The sequence below is a fragment of the Anarhichas minor genome, unplaced genomic scaffold (assembly GCF_050575085.1).
Source record: "Anarhichas minor isolate MPS153535 unplaced genomic scaffold, ASM5057508v1 ptg000004l, whole genome shotgun sequence".
In the NCBI taxonomy this organism is placed as follows: domain Eukaryota; kingdom Metazoa; phylum Chordata; class Actinopteri; order Perciformes; family Anarhichadidae; genus Anarhichas; species Anarhichas minor.
The window spans coordinates 12,983,331-13,007,228 of NW_027466450.1; the positions used below are offsets into that span (position 1 = coordinate 12,983,331).

Consider the following 23,898-nt stretch of genomic DNA (forward strand, 5'->3'; position numbering starts at 1 on the left):
TAATGCAGGGTTGCCAGCTCGGCTGTAATCGAAGCGCGGCTGTACTCGCCTCCCTTTCCTGTGTGCGTATCTCTTGTGTCATACATGTTTACTGACCGTCGAATAAATGATGTACTTACAAAAGAAAATGCGTGAAGGTAATATAATTGGAGAACGCAGCCACCATATGAAAACGTGTGAATGGGATCAGATAAAGCACAGGAAGTTAAGGTTACAATTAGAGCGCCGTCGATTTCTTTGATTCTCTTTCTTCACCCCTCGTTGACGCCTGTAATTACGCTCTCTGCCATATTTGCCTCTTTCCTCTCTCTCCTGGTCATAATGTAGCACCTCTGTTAGACGTAGAGCGCTCCGGCGTCGGGATCGTCAGCCCATCTCCACGATAGCGGTGCTTTTACTGGCCAGGCAAGGACATCTGTTTTTTTAATTTCTCATTATTCAAATAATAAGATAATGATTCAATATACAGCATCATAGAAACATTATTTAACACTAGTTAGCAGTGTAACAATGTTAACATGTAGAAACGGGACAAATAACAAATGCAGTTAGCTAATAATTGCAAACTAAAGGGAAATAAGGAAATAAGGTAAGAGAATACCATTAAAAAGTACAGTTCAGAAGACGCTTCTAACTACTATAATCGTAGCTTATTCAAGAGTAGTCATATTTAAGATGTCATCACCTTAAAAAAATCAATCCTTTGGCAAAATCCACAATTTGAGTAAGCTGAACTAAGTTACTCTTTTATTTTATTAAATCAACTTTCTTTAATGAATATAACTCGTCGGTTTTGTCTACATACACACATGTGGGTGCAGACTGAGGACTTGGCTGCGTGTGTGTTTGAGAGAGAGAGTGAGGGGAAGGTGGACTATTGCATAGGTCTGTCACGATAACTCATTTTGTTGGAAGATTTATTGTCCCACAGATGATTTTGATAAAGGACATTAATGTCATTTTAAGATCATTTTATGCCACTGATATGATGACAATGTAACAGCATTAATCATGCAAGTTCACCCAGCATTTTAATGTGGCTTTATAATTCAAATGTCAACGTTATGAACCTTCAAAGCTTCAAACAGCCCGGGATGTCACAAAGTTGAAATACCATATCTAGTATTTGATCTATTTTATAGGACTTTCGATGAGCTAGCATTTCAGCTACATAGCGACCAAACAACAGGGTCGGATTTGGGTGAAGGCAACGCAAAGCTCTTTGAAGCTCTTTAGGTAAAACCCTCTCTTTTGACCAGACGTTGCCCGTCATTGTTTCATAATTAGAGAGCACATGCATGAAAGGGGGTGGGGGGGACCCACCAGCTGCCAATCAAACATCATGACAGAAAGTCATTGGAGTGTCACGGACTGATGTCATGCCTGCCAATCATCTGTGTGGGTTTGCAAGTGTGTCTGCGTGTGTTTGATTGAATTTGAATGTTTGCTTCCTTACAGTGTCTATCTGTGAGTGTGTGTGTGTGAGTGTGTGTGTGTGTGTGTGTGCGTGTGCTTGTTATCGGAGCACATTTGTCAATCATCCATTCTCTCAGGGATCCTTTTGCCAATGGCAAAGGGAGGCGTGTCCACGGAGTGGCAGAGGGACGGAGTGAGAAAGAGCAGAAGAATAGAAAGAATAGGTGAAGTGAGAGTCACAGATGTTTGCACTCCTTTTCTGCTCGTTTGTCTGTAGCTTTTCTCCTCATGGACTATTCAGAAACACAAGTGTGGAACAGCCCTCTTCTCACTCTGCTCACTGTTCACCATTCTAATTGGCATGTATGTATGTATGTATGTATGCGTGTGTGTATGTGTGTGTAGACCAGTGTTTCCCCCCCCCCTTAGAGCTCAGCCTTAATGCTTTCTATTCACTCGTCTTATAATAATACCGTTACATTATGAACAATAAATCTGTGTTTAAATCAGCTCAGCTTTTCTTTGATACAACTAGGGGGGAGGGGGCTTCAAGGGAAAAAAGGGTAGGGAACCAGCAGCCCTCTGATGTGTAGCATGAGTGCACGGTGGAATTAGCAAGCTAGCTAGCTCCTACATTTGTAAAATGTAACAACTTGACGCTTCATCCACACACTCTCGTCACAGCACGTATGCAGTTGCGTTGGAGTGACGGCAGTGTTAACACGAGGAAGGACTGTTACATTATACCTGCTGCTAGTTGCTCTGTTAAATTTAGCTGATATTTAAATACATTCAAGGAGACTGGCTGGGAACCGAGTTCAGTTTAGTCATCCTCTTATGTGCATGTTTCCTTCTTCAGTAATCACGTGAATGTGTTCTGTGGTGGTACATATTGTTTACTTACAACTGTCTTGTGGCTTAAATAAATGCACCATAAAAATACAAATTTAGAAGTAGTTGAATGTTTGTTTTATGTTTTTATATTTTCCAGCCTACCTCTTCTCCTACGGAGGCTTTAAGAAACCAGCGTGTGTCTAATTAAACCTCCCTAGCATGCGAATTACCAGCCGAACACTTTCCATACAGAGTGAGGTGTTAGGTCATGAATATTCCCGAGTCGTCATTCTGTTCCCTCTAATGACGGTAAAGAGGTCATTTATTCCTCCTAACTGGCTGTTAATCAGCTGTTCTTGATATTCTCTGATAATGTAAAGTGATAATGTCGTAACTTGTAAATTAAAAAGATCGTGTGTGTATGATGTGCCTGTTGAACTTTAGCCAGTTCTCTGCTTCCATGTCACACATGTTTTCTTATTTTCCACATTTAAGTAATTCATTATAGAAAAAATAAATGAAATGGAAAATAGTAACGTAAAACAGAAAAAAGAAAAAAAAAATATATATATATATACTGTATATATATATATAGCCTCACCTCCAGCACCTCTCTAAGTTTGTAAATGTGCATCGTGGTGACACGTAATAACTAATTACTACCGACGACATTTTAAAGGACATGACATGAAGAGGAAGTTGTTGACAGGCAGAAGTCAGAAGGAGAACACTTAAAGAAACAAACAGAACAGATTTATGTTTTTGCCTTCCGCTCAAAGATGCAGAGAGAAGGAAAAGGTCAAACATGAGTGTCTTGACATCATGAGACAAGTCGATTTACCTCCTATTTACTTCCATCTCCTTGTTCTCCTTGCACATGCTCGCAGGTACAAAGAGAAACACACTGGCATCCCTAGAACGTATAGCTTTCTATTTCTGTCGCTTCCCTCACATGAAAAGGCCACAAGCACACCCAAGGACAGACACTTTCTACTTGATGTATGTCTGTGGCTTCTATATGTTTCTGCCCATATCTAAGTGTGTATAGTCATTCAATTGTGTGTTTGTATCCGTGCACGTTGCCTCCCAGTATAGCCCGGTAAGAGCAAGAGGGCCTAGAGAGAGGAGGCAGGCCTATAATTAAGCTGTAGGTGTCCATTATCGTCACACATCTTTACGCTTCCCTCTATACCTCCCTGGCTGCTCTTTTCCCTTCCATTTGCTGAAAAAGATGTTTATTCTAATTGGTCTTGTTCATCTTCACTGGTGAAGTTGACCCTGTGGAGAAATACATGTTTTTGTGCACCCTATTTACTTTTCAAAATGTAGTACTTTTCCCTCATTTTCCCAAAAGCCTCATATAATATAACTATGAAATGTCTTGCTATTGAGCAGAGCTGACCTGTAACCTGTTATAAATTAGTATTCTAGTCATATCTTCTACATTGCACCGTTTAAAGCGCTTTAAAAGTCATATTTTCATATAGTCATGTAAACAACCGGAAATCTAACCGTATCCCAAATTTATAAAATTTTCCGTTTCAAAAGCTGAGGCGAGAGAAGAAACGGGGACGGCAGCATAGACGAAAGGAGGAGGGAGGGGATGTTAGAGGTTAAGTGCTGTGAGAGAAGTGTTTGATACCGAGGGGTGACGTGCCAAACGAGGCGGCGGGATGAAGGGGTGACGGCGAGGTATAAGCTATGGATGGGAAGCAACGGAAACGAGGTTAATGTGAGAAAGGGAGGAGAGTTCTGCGGCAGAGGAGGAGGAAAAGGTAAAACGGGAAGAGAGGTGAACGAGGGGTAAGTGAGGGGAAGAGAGAGAGTTGAAGAAAGGGGTAAGCCTGCAGCTCAGTGAGGTAGTAGTCATTAGAGCAAGGCTTGTCCCCTGTGAGGCAAACACACACTCACTGTTAATGCACACACACCGCTATGGCCCTCCATTGAGCCCCCCTCAATGGCCGGTGAAAAAGCTTCTTGACACCCCCCCCCCCCCCCCCCCCCAGTCCATATTAAGCATTTCAAAGAAAGTGATTACCTCAGAGTACATACTACGTTTTGTTTTTCTAGCAATGCACAGACGTTCACAAGCTAAACTACAAAATAGTCACACATACAATCGCACATTAGAATGACCACGAATGGCCGTTTGAATAATGCACGAGCAGGTTAAGTATAGCAATACTTCAAAAACATCAGCAGCAGTGGGTAGCGGAAGTGTAGACCGAAGAATAATACATCAATAAATTCACCAGATAAATAAAACATAAGGTGTGTTATAAGGTCATATGCATGTTGGAGGTATTAACTATTTAGCGGTTTTGACTGGCTCAGTTAACCAAATCCTACCCGCCATACAGCTGCTGGCGTGTGAGGTTTAATGAGTGCTTTCTTTAGCCTCTGAATGGCTCTTAATAACTAAATATCGATCAGTCATTTGTCAGCATTAAAGTTGAATTAAACCATGTTCTTGGTTTTAAAGAAGGAAAGAAAGAAATAAAATGTAATTTTATTGTATCTCTCACATTATTCATTCACGGTCAGTTATAACGTTTTAATAATCACGTGTGTGTATTTGTGTGTCTGCGTGAGCCACGGTGCTCTCCTGGCAATGGCTTGTGCCGTGTCCAGCAGCCCTGAGTGTGCTGCTGATGCTGACCACACACAAACTGTATCGACTGGTGTGGTTTGAGTATTGATGTGCGGCCATCTTCTAATTTAGATGAGGTTGTTTAGAGTAGCAATAGCTTTACATCCTGCTTCTAACTCATTTATTGAACTACTCACGCTATGTATTGCAACCACAGACAAATACATATAGATTTGAATGTTGTCAATCTACATTTGATTGTCCAACTACCTGCTGTTTACCTATTTTTGATAAGTGCGTTTACTGTATCTGTTTGCCTTTCATACCCATAGTATTTGTATATTATAGTTCACGGAGTTTAAGTGATTTGTATGATAAAATGCTCTCAAAGAGGAAAAAACTACTAAAAGAGACATGGAAGCCAACTTACGTTTTTTAGAGCATTTCAATTTAAATGTGACTTCACGATAGCGTCAGCTGCAGTGCAGTGTAGCTGACGCTGTGTGTGTGACGCAGTGTGTGTGTGTGTGTGTTCATGTCACTGTGTCTGCATGTGCCCTCTTGTGATTTCAGCCATGCGTGTTGTAAGGACAGTGTTAATGTCATGTTTGTTCCTCATCTGCTGTTGAAATCCCCACACACAGTTGGTATACCGTAGTGTTCTTTCTCTACTTGACTCTCTCTTACTCGTTGTGTCTGATGCCCGTCTCTCTGTCTCTATCACTTCTTCTCTCCGTCCAGATTCGGGAAGAAGAAAGAGGAGAAAAAGGAGGCGAAAGCAGCTCTGCAGCGGCAGAAGTCGGACATTATGAGTGATCACGAGTTCGAGAGGATGAAAGACGAGAGGGAAAGGTGGGGAGCGTTTAAATTTAACGCACATTTAAATGTGTGACATCGAGAGGAATTCGGTAACCATCTTTTGTTTTCCTTCTCCATTTCAGATGATTGTTCACTTATTATTCTCATGGAACGCATTAATGCCATTCCTTTCTTTTTATTGTTCATCCTTCTCTCCGTTCTCTCTATCGCTCTCTTCACCATGCTCGTCATTTCTCGAGCTCTACGCTATAATGGTTTGCTTCCGTGTGGTTCGTTAAAGGTATTTCTTTGTGGTAGCCCTCGTTGTAACTCAAGTCATCGTTATCATTAATTGGCTCTCCATCTGTCTGTCAGGATCGAGGCAGGGCACCCCGAGCTGAGAGAGCACCGGCTCAGAGACCAGCAGGGTGGCGGCGTGGCGGCATATCCAGATGTCGAAGATGACGACACGGACCCCAACTATGCCCGAATACAATCCTTCAGGGACCGAGATATGGGTCCAATGCCGCAGCCACCTCGCAGCCAGTCTCAGTCGCCACCCTACAGCACAGTTCAGCACGGCCATGTGGGCACCCCTTCCCCCCAAGGCCCCACTGCCTTTCCAGGGCATGGGAATCACGGTAACGACCCTGGAGCCATCCCTGATGATGACCCCCTTGACAGGCTGTACGCCAAAGTCAACAAACCCAGAGGAGCTGGACCCACATCGCCTCCTGTTCCTGCTACCGCCAATGACGGGTAAGACCCCGTGACCTTCTCAGGATATGCTCACAAGAGTCTGAAAAAAACTCCTGCTTGAGGGTGCTACTTGGAGTTTTTCATCAGACTGAAAAGGTCCAGTAGTTTGACATGAGTTTGCAGAATTGGTTCAATTCTTCAGTCTTAAATTAAATTTGTAAACAAACCCAGGCCCCCCCCCCCCCCCCCGTTCCTCTTTTCATCCCTCTTCACTTTTACAGTGTGTGTGTGTGTGTGTGTGTGTGTGTGTGTGTGTGTGTGTGTGTGTGTGTGTGTGTGTGTGTGTGTGTGTGTGTGTGTGTCTGCGCGTGTGTTTGTTTAAGAACAGACAAAGCGATAGAGACAGACAGACAGACAAAAAGGAGAGTTTGAATTGTTTGTGCTTGCTTTGAGCTTCAGTGTGAGCACTTGAGTACCCGCATACCCACTGACATACATATAGTGTGTGTGTGTGTGTGTGTTGTGTTGTGTTTATCCCAAAGAAATCACTGCAGGGTTCAACGTGTTCCTCTCAGCTCCGCTATCCTTGCTCCTTACCTTTTATTATGTCAGTCACAGCTCATGTACTCCTGAATATATCTACCGGTGCATATATCCACTCACACACACATCCACCTTCATTTCTGTACGTGTCTTCATGCGAGGAAGTAACCCTGTCTGATGGACAGTTTCATGCTTCATAGAAATGTTTTCCGACACTGTATTTCTCACATATTGTCTCCTCTCTGCATAAATCGTGCTTCGTTATGAAAAGTCGAGACTTATTTGACCTTAGTTCGTAGGGTACACTTCATGCACAACAGGATGGGATCCAGCAGAGTTCAGTGTAGCTTTAGCCAATCCAAGGCACTGATGTAAACGCCAGGTTCTACCCAAACTATACTGAGGTCAAGGGTCAATGCTACTTAAACAGTGTGGCATATACATCATTTGTCTATAGTCTACTATGAAATTATCAGTATGTAGTATGATGTTGTGAAATGATACCTTTTGAAGCAATTATTCTCCCCTGAACTGCAGGTTTTCATGCATAGCCCATGAATTCTGCTCTCCTTTAAATTAGATTTTGTAAGTGTAAGTACAGATAGTTTGCTTTGGCTCCAGTGATGCAATGCATGATTATATGTGCAGCTGTAAAAAATATTAATCACAGTAGTCAGTTTGAAATATGTAATATTTAAGCATCACATTGTTTTGTTTCTGTACATTTGTGGAATGGTATGTCAGCGTTTCAGTTTCCACTTCAGTCACTTCATTCAACTAATAATAATGAACTAGACGCAGAAGTAAGTCCCATGGATCCAGGCTGTGCTTTTGTGGCTACTTAGTTTAATTCATCCAATATCTATTTACTCAGGTCCTTCCGTAAAACGAGTCTAAGAACGTCTTGATTTTTTTTGGGGAAACCTATATCCACGGCCACAGCAGATAGTGCTGTTCATTTATCATCACTTCCTGAAACCTGATGATGCACACAGAAGCAAGTCCAAGTATCGGCTGACAGTAATCGATGGTGCCCACAAAAAAAAGCAGGCAGTTGTGTCAGCGGTGTGTGTTTGTGTGTGTGCGTGACTCGGTGTTGGTGTGCGTCGAGGGAGCCCAGAGCCGCGGCATGCATGTGGGAGACGGAGATAAACAAAATCGCTAAGGACTCCATTCCATCAGCACCTCAGCAAAGCAATGAACCACACCGATTTACACGCACACACACACACACACACACACACACACACACAGTCGGGTTTTCATGACTTTTGGGGACATTGCATTGACTTCATTTCCTGGAGTGTTACCCTAACCATAACCGCTGGAACCCTAACTCTAACCTAAAGTCTTCACCCTTAAATGTATTGATTTATGCATTTTGTACCCATTAGAAAGGCCCCAACAATGTGACTGTTTAAACAGACATTGAGCTCGCAAATGTACAAAGTGTGTGTTTGTGTGTGTGTGTGTGTGTGTGTGTGTGTGTGTAAACAGAGTATTAGATGGAGATAGATGGCCATCTGTTAGAAAGCGCCTCATGGATATTGTGAATGGCTCAGAGAGCCAGACTATGAAAGAAGAACTGCCTCGTCCTTGATAATGTTGGATACTGATGATCATTTAAGGGCTGAAACAACACCGTCAGCTGGAATTGGACGGCCCTCTCTGACTTACACCCTCCTCTGGAAGCTGTGAGTGCTGCTCGATGACCAAATACACAAATAACCGGCTGAGTCAGTGGAAATGATAACAACTTTTAGTCCGTCTTGATTAGAAAATAGAGATCGGCTGGAATGTTCGGTGAACAGGATGTAATACTTCATAATGCAATTTGGCAGTTGCTACTTTCACCTTGTTGGCTTCTTTGGAAAAATATTGCTGCATCAACAAGTTGATGTCTTTTTAATGGAGCAATCATTTCAAGTAGCAAAAGTCTGAACAGTTTTGTTTAATTTGTGCTGCCTGCCTTTGATTTCTGGTCATCTGTTGTTACCACACAGCAGAATATCAGATATGCAGATTCTATACCAGCACTGTGCTATTTGATGTTGCCTTTGCTTACCCGTGCAGTCTGCTCTGTAACCACTGGTGCACCTCCACTAATTTAAAAAGCCCCCATAGTGATTTTACTCTGGAGCTGGGTCTGAGCCAAGCACTAAAACAGCTCATAAATGCTATTCTTTCATATCTATCTCTGGGATACACGTGTAGCAAAAAGCACATTACCAATCAATAGGCACTCAGTAGTTGCCCCTAATGCTTAAATTTGTCAAAAGCTTTGACAAACTCCAAAGTAGAGATGCAGCAGGCCTCTGAAATAACAATGAGGTTTTCTTTTGTTCCCCAATCTTTCCACTGAATGATTCAAATGAACAACACGGTCGCGCCCATTTTTCTGCAACAGTGTCGTCGCCTCTGCAGGAGTTCAGACATCACCGCATCATATGGGCAGTTCCCATATAAGTCAATTATATTCCCACAGCACACATTCACGTGCCTGGCTGCATGTGTGCTTCTCCGTGTTTGTGAGTGTAAAGAGATTTATTTTTTGCTATCGGCGGTTTGCTTTAAACAGCACTATTCTGGAGGCACAGTTATTTAACCACATAGCACTGTAATATATCACACTGTCTGCTTCTCAACCAGCCCAGCACCTTTAATTCTAAAGGGCACCGCCTGCTCCATTCCTTATGCATGGAAGAGTTTAATGCAGACTCATTTAGTGAACCCATTACACACACACACACACACAGGATTACACTTACAGAGAGGCATGAATGTGTGTCTCACACAGGCCAAATATAATCCACTCTTATCTGAATGTTTCTTCCTGCTTCTTTCCACAAAAGTATTCCCCATGTTATCATCCTGTTCACAGGACGAGCTCCACATTAAAGCGTCCCATTTCGATGATGCTACGTGTGAACAACGGGCCTCCACATTCGCAGGTTGTTCTTATTTGACGGGATGCACATACATACCGCTGAGTGACATCACCTTCACTGTGTGATCCACCTTCTGACATTTTAGAATAAGTGCTGACACAGCAGGCTGGATGCGACAGTAAGTTGTCTTCCCTATATTTACTGCCACTCAGGCCCTAGCCAGGCTCGTGTTGGGTGGCGAGAGAGAAAAACAAAGATGCATTTTCATGTTTAGCATAGCGTGGACGTACAGTCGTTCTCTCTTCCATCTCCGTACACAGATGGACAGAGTGGCTCACATAGGGGGAAGCTAGAAGCTGTGGGAATCCGGCTGCGAGAAGAGAAAAAGGACGCCAGCTAAGGAGCTCTTTTTCAAGATTTTCACTTGGAGAGCAGGACTCTTTTGCCCACCCTGTGCATACACACGCACACACACACACACACTATCTCTCTCTCTCTGAAACCATTTCTTCTTGCGCACTCGCACGCTTAGGTGCATGCACAGCAGCGAGTAGTTAGGATGTCAAACACACGCCCGCGCACACAGAGTCCATTTTCTGAAGTGACCACCCAAGCCTTGGGATAAGTGCTGCCCTCCCGTTTTCTTGAGTGGGTGCGCCCCCCCCCCCTCCCACCCTCGCCCAATCACTACCACCTAACCCTTCCAAGTGCCCCCTCGCAGGTTACCATAACAACCACGACCACTGGCACTCCACCAATTAGAAAACATCGGTGTGGAGAGAGCGGAGTGCAGTGAGCTTGAGAAAGAGAGAGGTGCTGCGGCGCAGGAGTGAAAGATGAACGGAGAGCGAACGCCGTCAAGAGAGCTTATATGTGCCAATTATTGTATAATTCACTACAAACTATATATACACACAACTCACCTTTTACATTTCAGACACAAATAGATAAAGACCATGGTCGATATGAGAGCAGCCCTCATTCCATTGTTAATACCAAATTAAGCTGAATAAACATCTGCCCCCCCCCCCCCCCCCTTCTTAGTGTCACTCTATTTGTGTTTATTTTCGGGTTTGCTTGACTAAAGAGGATAAACATGTTGGAAGTGATTTTGCCATCGGCTCACCATCTGCCACCGCGAGAAACTTTTGTTTGTGCTGGAAGAGCGGCCGCCCTGTTGCTGCTTTATATCACCCAGCGATAGGCTTTTCCTCTGAGATAGACCATTACTGGAGCTGTGACCCAGTGTAAGTTGTAGAGTAGACCGCCATCTACTACACTGATGGATAAGCGCCGCATACAAACCCCTCCTCTAATTATCCGAACCATCCCTTTAAGCCCGCATATATTGCTCTCGTCTTATTTCACAGAGTACATGAAAGGAAACGGCATGCGCTCCCAAAATGTGCATTAAGGTTCAGCGTGGTGGAGCAGAGACCAAGAGAGGCTCAGAGGGAGCTCGTACAGGAGAGAAAGATGAGCTTTTAGCATTGCTTGGCTGCTCACTGGAGAGGCTTTCTTTCCTCCATGCTAATTAATCAGATATTCTTTCAGCTCAATGAGTGCCTCGCAAACAGTAATACATACTCACTGTCTTTATCCTGCACACTACACACACAAACTCACACTGTGGAGGGAGCTTTTAGTGGCTGCCAGGTTGGTCTGTGCGGGTGCCGTTTTCCACATCACTTTATTCTTGTAGGTAATTAGGTTTGGTGAGGAGGGTGCAGTGTGTGTGTGTGTGTGTGTGTGTGTGTGTGTATTGGGGTTGTATCTTTGCTATCTTTTTGTAGTTTCATTTGGGCGGCTGTGGCTCAAAGGTATAGCGATATAACTCTTAACTTCACTAACTAGTTTTACTTGTAGAAACTTTCCCACACGTGTGTTTGGCAGATCTGCAATCCAACCTTATGTTTCTTCTTTTTTTTGTTAAATACCTATTTTGTCATTTATAAATGGAGGCTTTATATGTGGAAAAAAAAAATTTGCATTGTTATTGAAACTCTGTGGAAAGAAATGTGGAATTTCAGCTTATTTAACTACTGAAAGAAGCAAGCAGATTCAAGTACCATGGCGGATATGAGAGAGACGTTTGGAGTGTTGTGGAACTAAAGGGAGCTAAAACGGAGGGTTAAGTGGGATTAGGAATAAAGGGGGAAGGGGAGTTGAAGAAAGAAAACGGGGAAGGGGTGAAACAGAAGAGAGGTATGGAGAAGAAAGAGCCAGAACGAGTGTTTGGGGCCAAAGGAACAAATTAGCAGGAGGGACTGTTGAAAATGGGGGATTTTCTTTCTAAAAGCAGGAGGAGAGGGATACAGAGTGGAGAACGAGGAAGATAAAGGTTAGCGGAAATAGGGGAAACAGACAAAAGAACAGAATGAAAAGAGAAGAGGAGCGAGCTGTAGAGATTTGGGAGAAAATGGTTGAGGGTCAGCGCATGTTTAGAGCTTAAAAAAATAAATAAATGTGAGAGATGAGGATGATTTGGAAGAGAGAATAGAGGCTCTACATTCTGTGGGCTGAAAGGACACATGAGTGGACCCAAGTAATTGCAGGAATGAGAAAAGAGGATCAACTGGTGAAGGAAAAAGGAGAGGAAGCGAGGGATTTAGAGGGGAGGAGACACCAAGTAGACGTTTTAGGATAATTCAACAGATGAGACGGGGAACGAGGAATAAAAGGGCAAATTAGAAGGAGAAAAGAAAGGGAAAGTGAACTGAGACGCTGGGAGTAAAGAATGTGTAGAGGACTCAATGAGAAGAGGGGCGGGGGGGGGTGAGCACATGATTCAGCCTGGCTAATAAGAGAAAGCTCTCAAGAGGCACTCGTCCGCTCCATCCTCTCCTCCCTGCTCCCTTTCCTTGAATATACCCGTTCTGGGTCTCTCTTTCCCCCCCCCCCCTGTTGCACTCTTCCTCCTCTCATTTATGATTTCCGCCTCTCGTATTTGCCAAGTACTTCTCAATGAAAAGTAAATTCCATGCAAAGGACATCCGCCCGCGATGGAGCACGAACACGGTAAAAGGACACACGGGCACGTACACTCCGGCTCTTAAAAGGACACACACACACACACACACACACACACACACACACAAAAGAGGTCAAATCTTTCATGTTGTTTCCATCTCTATAGATATTTGTTGTTCCTTTTACTCATTTATCTTTTACCTTTGTTCATATAGTAAGGATAAAAAATGTGCATTTGATTGGATTTGAAGTAACCCATAGCTAGTTTATATATTGTGTGTATGTCGTGTGTGTCAGATTATATGTGGATGAGATATTTATGAATCATACACGGTGCGTGACTGGCGGTAGTTGCTCAGTCCGTGGTGGACTTGGCTTGGGAACCGGAGGGTTCTAGGTTCAAGTCCCGTTCGGACCAAGTATGGATCGCGGGCTGCTAGCTGCAGAGGTATGAGTGTGCCTGCAGGGCGCTTCAAAGACTGCTCCGGGGGGGGGCCGTACTGTGGCTGCTCCGGTGCTATGACCTCTCTGAAAAATGCATTTGCGTGGGAAGAGATACATTTCCACTGCCTTGTGTTGATTATTGTAATACGCATCTTAATCGACTTGTTTCTACGCTCTTTCATGTGGGAGTGGGTGACTTTTTTTGTGCAATACTTATGACTAACTATATATTCATACCATTTAACCCTGAAGTTGTCACCAAACCTTTGTAGTCAAACTCATCTCTGGGGAAGATGATTAAGCTGAATCTTGTTGAGAAAGGGTTGGATAGTTGTTTTGCTTGAGGTTGGGTTAAGTTATTCTGGTTAAGATGAAGGAGGTGGCTGGTTTTGCTTTATTAAATCTATTAAACATATATTAAATCTAATGAAACTACCCTGGTTGAGTCCACATGGCCAGAAAATATTTGTATAACCAGCAAAAAAAAATAAAAAATGATGGAGAGCATGGAAGAGATGAGGTCATGTGAAGTAAAGGTCAGCTAGAGCGACTTATCAAACCTTCTGTAGTAATTGGAGAGATTCTAAGTGAAGCTACAGTGAAGTGTAAAGTGGCCTGTGACACTTTCAGCAATGGGGACAAAAGTAATACATGGATGAAAAGTCACGATCCGGATCGTATCACGGATCAAGGATCTGATCAGCACAAAAAAAAGGAGCAAATATAACTTTTAGAGATCCCTTTCTGGTTTATTTTGGTTATAACAGCCGGTTACAAGGCTCCAGACTATGTTTTGTTGCAACCGTCACAACAATTATTTCAATCGCTCTGAAGTTAACCATCACAAATTGTAAACTTTTACTTTGTTATAGTCATCTGAAGTGTTTTTTCTTTCTTTCTAGAAACACATAATTTAAATGATTAGGAAATAAAAGATTATATTTTGTTGATTAAAACAAGTCTTGTCATTAATAGTTTTAATGATGTATTATAAGCTGCCTAGAGCTATTGTTAAGAAGTTAAACAGGTCATTATTCTCTCTATAATATTTATGTTGTTGTGAAAACGTCTCCTTCAATCAACTGGATCAATACTCACTTTAACTGAACACAGTTAGCGGTGCTGCTAACGTTACACAGATTGGTTGTTTACGATGTAACACTATCGGGGATCGCCGAACAGAAAGCATCAATGCTGATTTGCATATTTTTACTGGATATTGGCGGATAATGAACGTCAATAAAAGTGTAATTCACTCATTAATCCGCGGTTCACGTGCGTGCCAAACCACAAGGGGGGGAACAGTACGGATCCACAATTGTCGATTACACCACTAATTGATAATATATCAATATTGTGATGTCAGATTAGATATCGTCGTATATTTTGAATATCGTAATACGGCTTGCATGCTGTAGGTTTTAAAGGCCACAGTAAAGTGATGTAATTATCTGAATTTACCACACTGCTCCATCGCTGTTATGACAAACAATGTCCGGCCAATTGTAGAATCCCATCCGAAAATCTTTTTATGGATTGTTTTAAAGGCAGTGAATTAAATATAACATATGACTGTTAAATATAACGCTGAACGATGAATCAAAACCTACAGGACAGCCGTTAACCCCTCGTGTCAGGTATACATCCAGCTTTAAAGAGATGCCATCCACAGCTATTGTGGTTGGCAGAGGCATCAGGCAAATTGGCCTCCAGCCACACACACACACACACACACACACACACACACACACACACACACACGGCTGTTAAAGTCAAAGGGGAATGTTGAGCCAGCCTGCCTACATGATTTTATGCCAGACTGTTTACCACCTGTAGCGCTACTTCGCCCTCTTTCTGTCACACACACACACACACACACACACACAGAGGGCTTGTCAAAATAATGTTATGCCAGACAATTTTCAATCTCTACAATACGCACACGCGCACTGATTATCACGAGGATTGGATGCCAGCCTCCTCTGCCACTGTGAGTGTCTCTCTTGCACACGGCGGCATTTAGACAGCCAGTATGATTGATGTCATGGCAGTCGATGGAGCACTAATTACTCCCCGTGCTTTGACGCCGCCGCGTAAAGAGAGGTGTCATATCCTGTCAGCTGCATTTTAAAAACACGTGTCACTTCCTGTTAGCCTGGAGATGAAAAGAGAGCAACAGAGCAACCTGACAGCACATACGCTCCACATACACAACCGCACCGTGTTACTTTTTTCTCTCTCTCTCTCTCTCTCGCCGTACTCGCCCCTTTCTTTCTCTTCCCGCCGACCCACCTGCCAACATTGGTGATCTTTTGTTGTCAGACTTCATTAGCGGAGACGTCGGCTAATTAGAGCCGAGCGCGGGCTTGGGAGATTAGGAGGAAGACGACGATGAGGAGCGAGACGAGGGAGATACGGGCAGAGGCGACGGAGATGGGCAGACGATGAAGAGATTAAGATGGAGTGGGAGGGAAGGGGTGACGGCGGAGAAGATTACCTGCATACATTGTGGAGGGTAGAACGAGGCGAGAGAGTGGGCAAAAAGGATGAATGGAGAAATTAAAAAATAGATGGTGGAGTAAGAGTGACAGGAACTGTGAATATCTGCACTGAATGAGTCACAGAAAGGAGAAACGCCGGAGGCAAATGTAATGCATCCTGGAAATGTCAAACATGACCCAACGTATAATATAAAGATGACTCACACCCGTGTCAACACATGACGGACAATAACTCTCATCGATTAAGTTGTTTTTGTTACTCGCGACTAATCCTGCATTGGTGTGTGTGTGTGTGTGTGTGTGTGTGTGTGTGTGTGTGTGTGTGTGTGTCGAGTGAAACACAGATACAAGGTACAGGCAGAGAGACGCAGCGTCATTGACCTGTTGTTGTTGATAGCTGATCCTCGTCAGACACAGCTGATAACGATCCTCTGCTCGACGACTGCACTCGGGGGAAGAACACACGTTTATGGGCGGTGTGCAAAGAAGCAAAGACCACGACTCCCTCTTCTCACTATCGGTCGACTACGTTTGCTCTGTTGTGTTCCCGCACAGTTATCGACCGCTTGTCCCGTCACTGCCAGGAGAGGACACCAGCCTAAAAATAATGCAATCGTCAGCATTATTAGACCGCTCGTTTGTGAGTTCAAACGCTGACTATTATATGGTTGTATTTAATTGAATTAAGGGATTAGGTATAATCTAAATTAGTTCATGTAGTTCGTGGTATTGGTTAAAGAGGTTTTCAGGTTCCTGCCTTACTACACATCTCACAGGGAGTCTATGTCCATCTACTGTTGCCTTGAAGAGGGTAAGACAGTCGTCTATAACGTTGACATTTGTAAAGCAGCAGTTATTGTTTGCTGCATTGATTAGCATCGGCAGGATGCAAAAGCACAAATTCCCTCTTTTCCATTTATATACAGCGTGCACCGTCTCTTAAGCTTTTTTAGAATCAATTGCAGTTTATGTTTTCAAGCTTTTATTGATTTTTCCAAATGGCTATCATGACTTTGTGTTTGTGCTAATGAAAGGAAATCCTGCTTTACTACTTCACTTCTTCTTTGCAGAAGGTCAAGAGCTCTGCCAGCGGTTAGCTTTTTTTTTTTTATCCTTCTCTTGTCTTTGTTCCTTCCAAGAATGCAACGCTGACTCTCAGTCTCTCGCGTGCACATGGTAATATTTGAAAAGTACAATTTGACTCCCTCTGGTACTGAATCTTAGCCCTCTATCCATCCAAGAGATGTCAATAGAACCTCACTAGTTTCTTGTTATTCTACACGCATGCTAACACACACACACACTCTCACACACACAACATTTGCAGACATGTGATAAATCAGACTGAGCTGAGGGTGTGAATGACATATTCCCCCTGTGCCACATCTAAGAGGAGACCATACATCACCTGTATGTGCGTGAGCTTGTGCGTGTGTGGCAGGCTGCACCAGAGCCATTTTGTGTCAGATTTATGGAACCTTTTAGCTCAAAGTCATCCGTTAGAGAGCACTAAAAAAAGCGTGCGTGACCTGTCCTTTCTCCCCTTCTTTGTCTCACCCTTTGTCTTTATTCTCCATCTCTTTAACTCTCCCTGTCGTTCTTCGATACATCCCGTATAATTTTTTTTCTGATAAAAATATCAATAGATCTCCAGGTAGATTTTCCTTTAGATACCAGCACTGGTGTTGGTAATGGATTTACCACCACAACATGTTTATTTACATTATTTATTAAGTTATTAAGTCTAGCTTAAAGTGAACCCGCTGATAATGCCTTTTCAAAGTATTTATATTTAATGTGGGCATTAGAGTGTAAATAAATAAAGCATCTTTCAAAGCATTTAAACTTATGCACAGTTTGTGCAGGATTTGACTGATTTCGTATCGCGTCATTAAAATGAATGTTAAACAAACATGACCTATGATCACACGTCTCACCTTGTCTCCTGGCTTCAGCAGTAGAGTCTCACATTTAGATTGCTTGTGACAAAGATCCCAAAACTGATTTAAAAGCAAACCAGAAAGCAGCTTTTAAAGCGTTTACTTCAAGAAAGTGCACCTTCCTTAACCAGGCTAGTAAATATTTACAGGCTTTAATGACAAGGACACATTCCTTTGCTGTGGACATTGATATATTTCATCATATCTCTCCATGTTATTAATGGAACAGAAGTCTTAATTATTAATAGCAGCATTATTAACAGCTCTGCCGGGTTTCTGATTCTCATTTTAAACATTTATAGAATTATTATTGGTGTGGCGGAGCTAGAGCAGGAGATTGATCTTCCTGTGTGTGTGTGTGGGGGTGTGTGTGTGTGTGTGTGTGTGTGTGTGAGAGAGAGAAAGAGGGAGGAGTGGTTTGAAGCTCAGGCCTATGCTTTTATTTTGAAATATGCAAGCTTTATACACAACGTATTATTTTAACATAATACTCAAATATTCCAGAATGAATGCCATAGTTCTTCCCGATGAGAGATTTAAGTAGTTAAGTATAAAGAGAGCATTTCAGTTGCAAACATATTTTTGGTATTGAGTCATAATGTAGTGCATCACTAATGCTATTAGGCTATTACCATAGGAGCCAGCTCTAGTGGTGCTTAATGACCACGAGGTAGTTAAAAAGTGAAGTCATACAAGTCTGCTTTTTTATGGCGTACTTGTTTCTCCAATCAATAGCTTCCTGCGGCTGTGGTCATGGAACTATTTGCATAAATGTCTGTGTATGTTTTTGTGAGTGTTGTGTTATGTCTTTGTTTATCACATTTATTTATTCTTGAGCCCGCCCTCTTACTTTTATGCCGGGTCATAAATCTTATGAAGTGTGTGTGTGTGTGTGTGTGTGTGTGTGTGTGTGTGTGTGTGTGTGTGTGTGTGTGTGTGTGTGTGTGTGTGTGTGTGTGTGTGTGTGTGTGTGTGTGTGTGTGTGTGTGTGTGTGTGTGTGTGTGTGAGAGAGATTTGTGCGCATGCTGTCTGTGGACAGAAAATTAATGTTGTGTACATTTTATCACCCTATTCTCCCAGGCCCTCTGTCAATAATATGAGGGGTGTGTGTACTTAAAAGTATGTATGTGTGTGTGAGGAGTGACACAAGTCATTCCTACTACGATGCATAAACATGAAACAGCACAGCCAAAAAGCAGAGAGTAGAGCAAACCAAAGGAATACAGGAATAGAGAACATTTCACCAATGTCTCTTTAAATCCTCTCGTCTTTCCACTGACTTTATATGTTTCTCACCTTTAACCCTCGCCCTCATCTCCAATCCATCCAAAGTGTGGAGTGGCACTAATATGAGAGAAAGGGAAGCCACTCACGACTCGTACACTTGGAACAGAAAACGCGTAAAAACACGTACAACAGGAGTGTTGAGAGACATCCGGTGTAATGAGGATTTCCACTTCATTCTTCATGCAAAACATGTTGTTGAGAAATCAGTATTTGGGTGAATACTTCTTGAGAACATGTAATCAAAAAGGGGGGGGGGGGGGGTCAGAAGGTGAGGGCAAGAGGAAAGGGAAGGAGAGGGATATGAATCGATTTCCTATGAATGTGAGTGTTTATTTCCGTCTACGTGATACACTTGTGATGAGCTGCCAGCGTGCCTAAGGTGTTTCTCTGCCTTCTTCGTTGACATGGATTTACTTGATGAAATGTCTAAATACAGCAGCAAGCTCAGAGGCTCTGTAGTCCGAACCGGCATGAGCGTTTCATTTCTCCTTCACATGTTGTATCTTTCACACACAGAGCCCATCTTGAATTCTTTCAGCATTTTGCTAAGAGGTAACGCAACAAAATAGCTTCCAATGGCGTCCGGTGACAAAAATACTCACTCGGTGGTCCAGTTTAAGACTCGAATGCATAGTAACGCTTACACTGTGCTGTGTGCGGGCTGGCGTCGGCGACAGCAACTAAAACTGCTGACACTCATTGCAGCAGAGTGATCCCATTTATTTTGGCATCGGCGGGCAATTTGAGCAAAGGATCCGCCGGTCCGTGTTTTCTCTCAGCAGCTCAGGTTCTGCAGGCTCCCCGCAGTCCAGATCCTCCTCCCTGCAGCTGCAGCCTCCATCTCGATCCCCCTTTGGCCTTATGCTCCGCCTCAAATACATCAAAACTCAATATCCTTTTCAACCAGAACACTGTAAAAACGTATCCTCGTCCATAGCATCCTCCGCACCACATTTTGGGATGCCACCTCCGCTGTTTGAAACGTAGCTAGCTTGCAATACAAGCGAAGAAGAACAAGGAAGTTCTGTTTTTGAGCGGCATCTAGATCCAAGCTGAAATAGCCCGTCGTTCTTCCGTGCCGCCAACTACGTCTCTGTCACGTCAAATGATGGAGCTGGATGCAGGAAGGACAACTAACTCAGCTTTCTTGGTGAACATAGCACACACTGAAGACATTCACTGTCACCGCTGATCCTCGTGAAAGGTGGTGAAATTAGCCTTTAACGCCAAAGGTGATGGGAGAATCAAGTGGTTCAGTGTTAGCATGTGATTTCACTCTGCCCCAAATCTACTCTGTGCACAGTGGGTGTTGTGTGCTGCTGCTGACACAGCTCTCTTACTCCTATAGGCTAGAATATGGAGCACAGATACACCCAGATGTGACCACACACAGATTGAGTCTAGATCGTGTGTTATTCTAATGCATTCCTCCGCACACTAGATACTGAAGATAACGTCTCTCGGTCTATAATATTACCCTCATTCCTCCAGTCAATTTCAAATGGAAGAATGAATGAAGGACAGGTGGCGCACAATACCTTCAGTCATAAATACTGTCACAAGTCAACATTAACACGTTAAAAAAAAAAAAAAAAAAAGATTTGCAGATTTAAAACACTTTCTGTTAAACCAGTTTAGCAGGAAGTAGGACACCAAAGTCGGTGGATAAAAGTGGTACCAAAGTCATGTTTCCTGTTCTGAACACATGCAAAAGACAGGATTTGTGATGTGAGACGAGGTGTTATGTGTTTTCAGCGCTGCGTTCACACACCTCTCTGGGTTTATGATTTCAAAGAGAGGAAGGGGAACGAAGGGTCGAGAGCAAAATAAGAGAATGGCTAAAAAAAAAAAAAAGAATTATCAACTTGTGCTTCTGAAAAGAGTTTACGTGTTGAAAATGCAAGATTTACTGTTTAAAGATATGTTGTTTTTCAACTTCAAATTAATGTTATCATTGTGAAGGCAAAGATGTAGCTATATGTAAATGAGTTTTGTTGATGAGGTTTTTGCATTTTGTATGAATTCATTATCTTCAATTGCTGCGGGCTGTTTCAGCAGCCTTTTCTGTGATAGTTATTATTGTAGTAAAAAAAATAAAATAATAGAAATTAGAGAATGAAATTGAAAACAGCCACTTCTCTCTGCTTCATAATCTGCTAGCAGCTTGAATGTGCCGCATTATTGTCTACTAGCATGTGTGAAAAAGAGTCATGCTAGTCTAGAGTAAGAGTTAGTCCAGTGTTTAGATTTGCATTTGTTAAACATGTATTTTTGACTGCGGATTTCTAGTTTAACAGAAACAAATGCTGAGTACTGGAAACACTCAGAAGTCTCAGTGATGCTCACGGACCGCCTCGGAGACGGGAGGAAAGTGTGTCGCTATTCCTCTGACTCTCCATAAGTCTCCTGATGGTACATCAATACATTTCCCCTCCTTCCATCAACTTGGTTCATGAAATTGCCCACTGCAGTTGTAATGTTGAATATGTGTATGATGTGACTTTCCATATTTCCATTATGTGTGGGTGTGTGTGGGTACGTGACCCAGGGGTCAGTGCTGATACGCTGTAGTTCTTCCTCCGTTGACAGAGGGAACGAATATTCATGTGATTGATATTTTTGTTTTTCTTTCCTTTTGCAAGAGAAAAAAAGCATAAAAGATGGAAAAACAGATATAGATGAAGGCAGTCAGAATGATCGTTTGTGTGTGTGTGTGTGTGTGTGTGTGTGTGCGCTGCCCGTATGTGTGCACACAGGAGAGTCTGTCTACTCTGTATCACTGCAGTCAAACCTCTGCAGGCAGATGTGGGTACAATCACTGCCTTCTACTGGCTGCCTCATCATCAGGACAGCTGGTTGGTCAGTTTAAGCTTTTAAAAAAAAGTGTTTTTATGATATAATGATTCAGTAATTCTGAATATTACGCTGCTTTTTCTAAACTTTAGCAGTGCAAATAAAGTCATCAACCAATTATTATATATATATTATAACCAATTATATATATATATTATATATCTATGAAACAACAACACGGAGGCTCCGTAGTCCAAACCAAGACATCGGAAACCAGATCCACTCATTTTGTTCAAACCTTTCACAATAAAAGCTCCAGACTTATAATTTTCATGGGCGGGGTTTTCACATTTTTGTCCCCCCCCCCCGGTGTGTAAAGACCTTTAGAGGTGTACAAGCTTAATTAACCCAGTTGTGCTTGTGTGTGGCAGTGCGGACAGGATCCAGCAGCTACGAAGAGAATACCAGCAGGCGAGGAGAGAAGGAGTGGTAGTGCCGCCGTATGAAGAACTGGACCCACGACGCAGAGGACATGAAAACGAAGCACCGAGGGTGAGCAGCTCAGACACACGCGTACACTTAGTTTCCACACGTGAGAAAGCAAGTCCACAGACACGCAGGTCATGGAAACAACCTGATCATCTCTTAATCCATCTGTCCTTCCATTTGTTCAACCTTTCATCAGTCTGTCCATCATCGGGTGTTTATGTGCACTGAGCATGTGTGAGTTTTCTTTTTCCCCGTTTCTTATCGGAGTGATCGTTGCTTTTATTGCGTTTGTTTCTGGATCAAGTCCCTGTAGCTCTGAGTCGCTGCTCTGACGTGAATGTCTCCTGTAGGCATCGAGCTGATGCCGGTGATACACATACAAAGGAGATAAGTAGAGGTTTTAATCTCTTGTCGTCCTGCAGGTAGTGGGTTTTCAAATCACAGAACCCTAATCAGAGCTCACACTGGATGAGTCGTGCTGGAAGAAGCTCAAAAAAACGTCTGCAATAACAGGTGTATTATTAATGTGCGAACGAGAAATCACCGCCCACACTCGTACCAGGTGTCAGCCGGCAATGACTTTGTTAGCAGTCTGTTGCTAAGCAAATATAGGTTCTACTCGTACAAATATGTTTCTGCGTATCACAATTTATTTTTGGCACATTTCTCTGTCGGTCAGGGACTGACAATATGTTCCTTCTTCCTTGTTGCCAATGTTCTCTTTTCCTTTGTTTCCTTTGCTTTAGCTTTTCAGTTAGTGCTATGTAGCTAACATGCTTGAGGGTATGTTTCTTTAACCCTTAAGTCCAGGCTCTACATGTTTCTGCAATGTTAATGGAGCAGGTGGATAGCGAAAGCTGTCAGATGTCAGGCGACTTATTGCAGGTTTGTTAAGGCTCTGCCAAACCATTTGCACCACTGTTGACTTTTTCAGACACTGTTTACTTCTACAAAACGTTCATCTGTCATTTTACATTCAAACAAGGGTAGAAGAGCTCTCTGAAACTCAAGAGTTGACGTCATGGAAATGTAGAGTATTTATTAATGCTTATTGTTGGTGAATGTTAAATCTATTTAGGTATACACAGTAGTGCCTACTTGTTTGGATAAAGAACAACTTCATGGTTTTTCCCTTTCAGAAACCTTTCAGTTAATAAAAACAAAGTTGAATCGGTCCTCTCTCAGGGACGCAGTAACGGTATCATCGGGTAAAGTTTGTCCTTTCAGAACACACACGACGGTCTCTTTCAGTCTTACTTCAGAACAAACTGTATTACTGTGAAGCCCGGTGCCTCCTGAATCTCACCTTGCCTCTTCTTGTTACACTGACATTTAAGCTTCCAATGGCTCTTTAAGGAGAAAATAAAACCACCCCGAGCAAACCAAAATGAGTCTCCCCGATGGAGCTAAACTTAATCTGCTATGACAAATGGACAGGTTTATTGCAGCACATCCCAGTTTAACCACTGCACCGTGATCCTCAGTCAGAGTCAGAAGCTTTCTCTCCTCTGAACCAGGATACCGTCAAACCTCATCAGGAAATGCTAAATAGAAAGTAAGATCTGCTCAGGCATGTCATTGCAGGGCATAAAGAGCCATAAAGGACGAGGCTCGGTCACCCGCGGTGTCGAGCCTCAACTGTGGAACAGCTTTAAAGGCGTTACTGGAGGATCTCAGATTTAACAGTTGAGTGATGTTGCCAGGT

The 23,898-nt window shown here is 42.8% G+C and overlaps 1 protein-coding gene across 1 annotated transcript in view; it reads left to right on the forward strand.

The window, feature by feature from the left end:
• LOC142969641 (partitioning defective 3 homolog B-like) overlaps positions 1-23,898 on the forward strand; it is a 171,639-nt gene that overhangs the window by 97,982 nt on the left and 49,759 nt on the right. Inside the window, exons 20-22 of the mRNA XM_076109639.1 lie at positions 5,582-5,692; positions 6,014-6,397; positions 22,136-22,256. Of these exons, the coding sequence (XP_075965754.1) occupies positions 5,582-5,692; positions 6,014-6,397; positions 22,136-22,256 (616 nt within the window). The remainder of the gene's footprint in view (positions 1-5,581; positions 5,693-6,013; positions 6,398-22,135; positions 22,257-23,898) is intronic.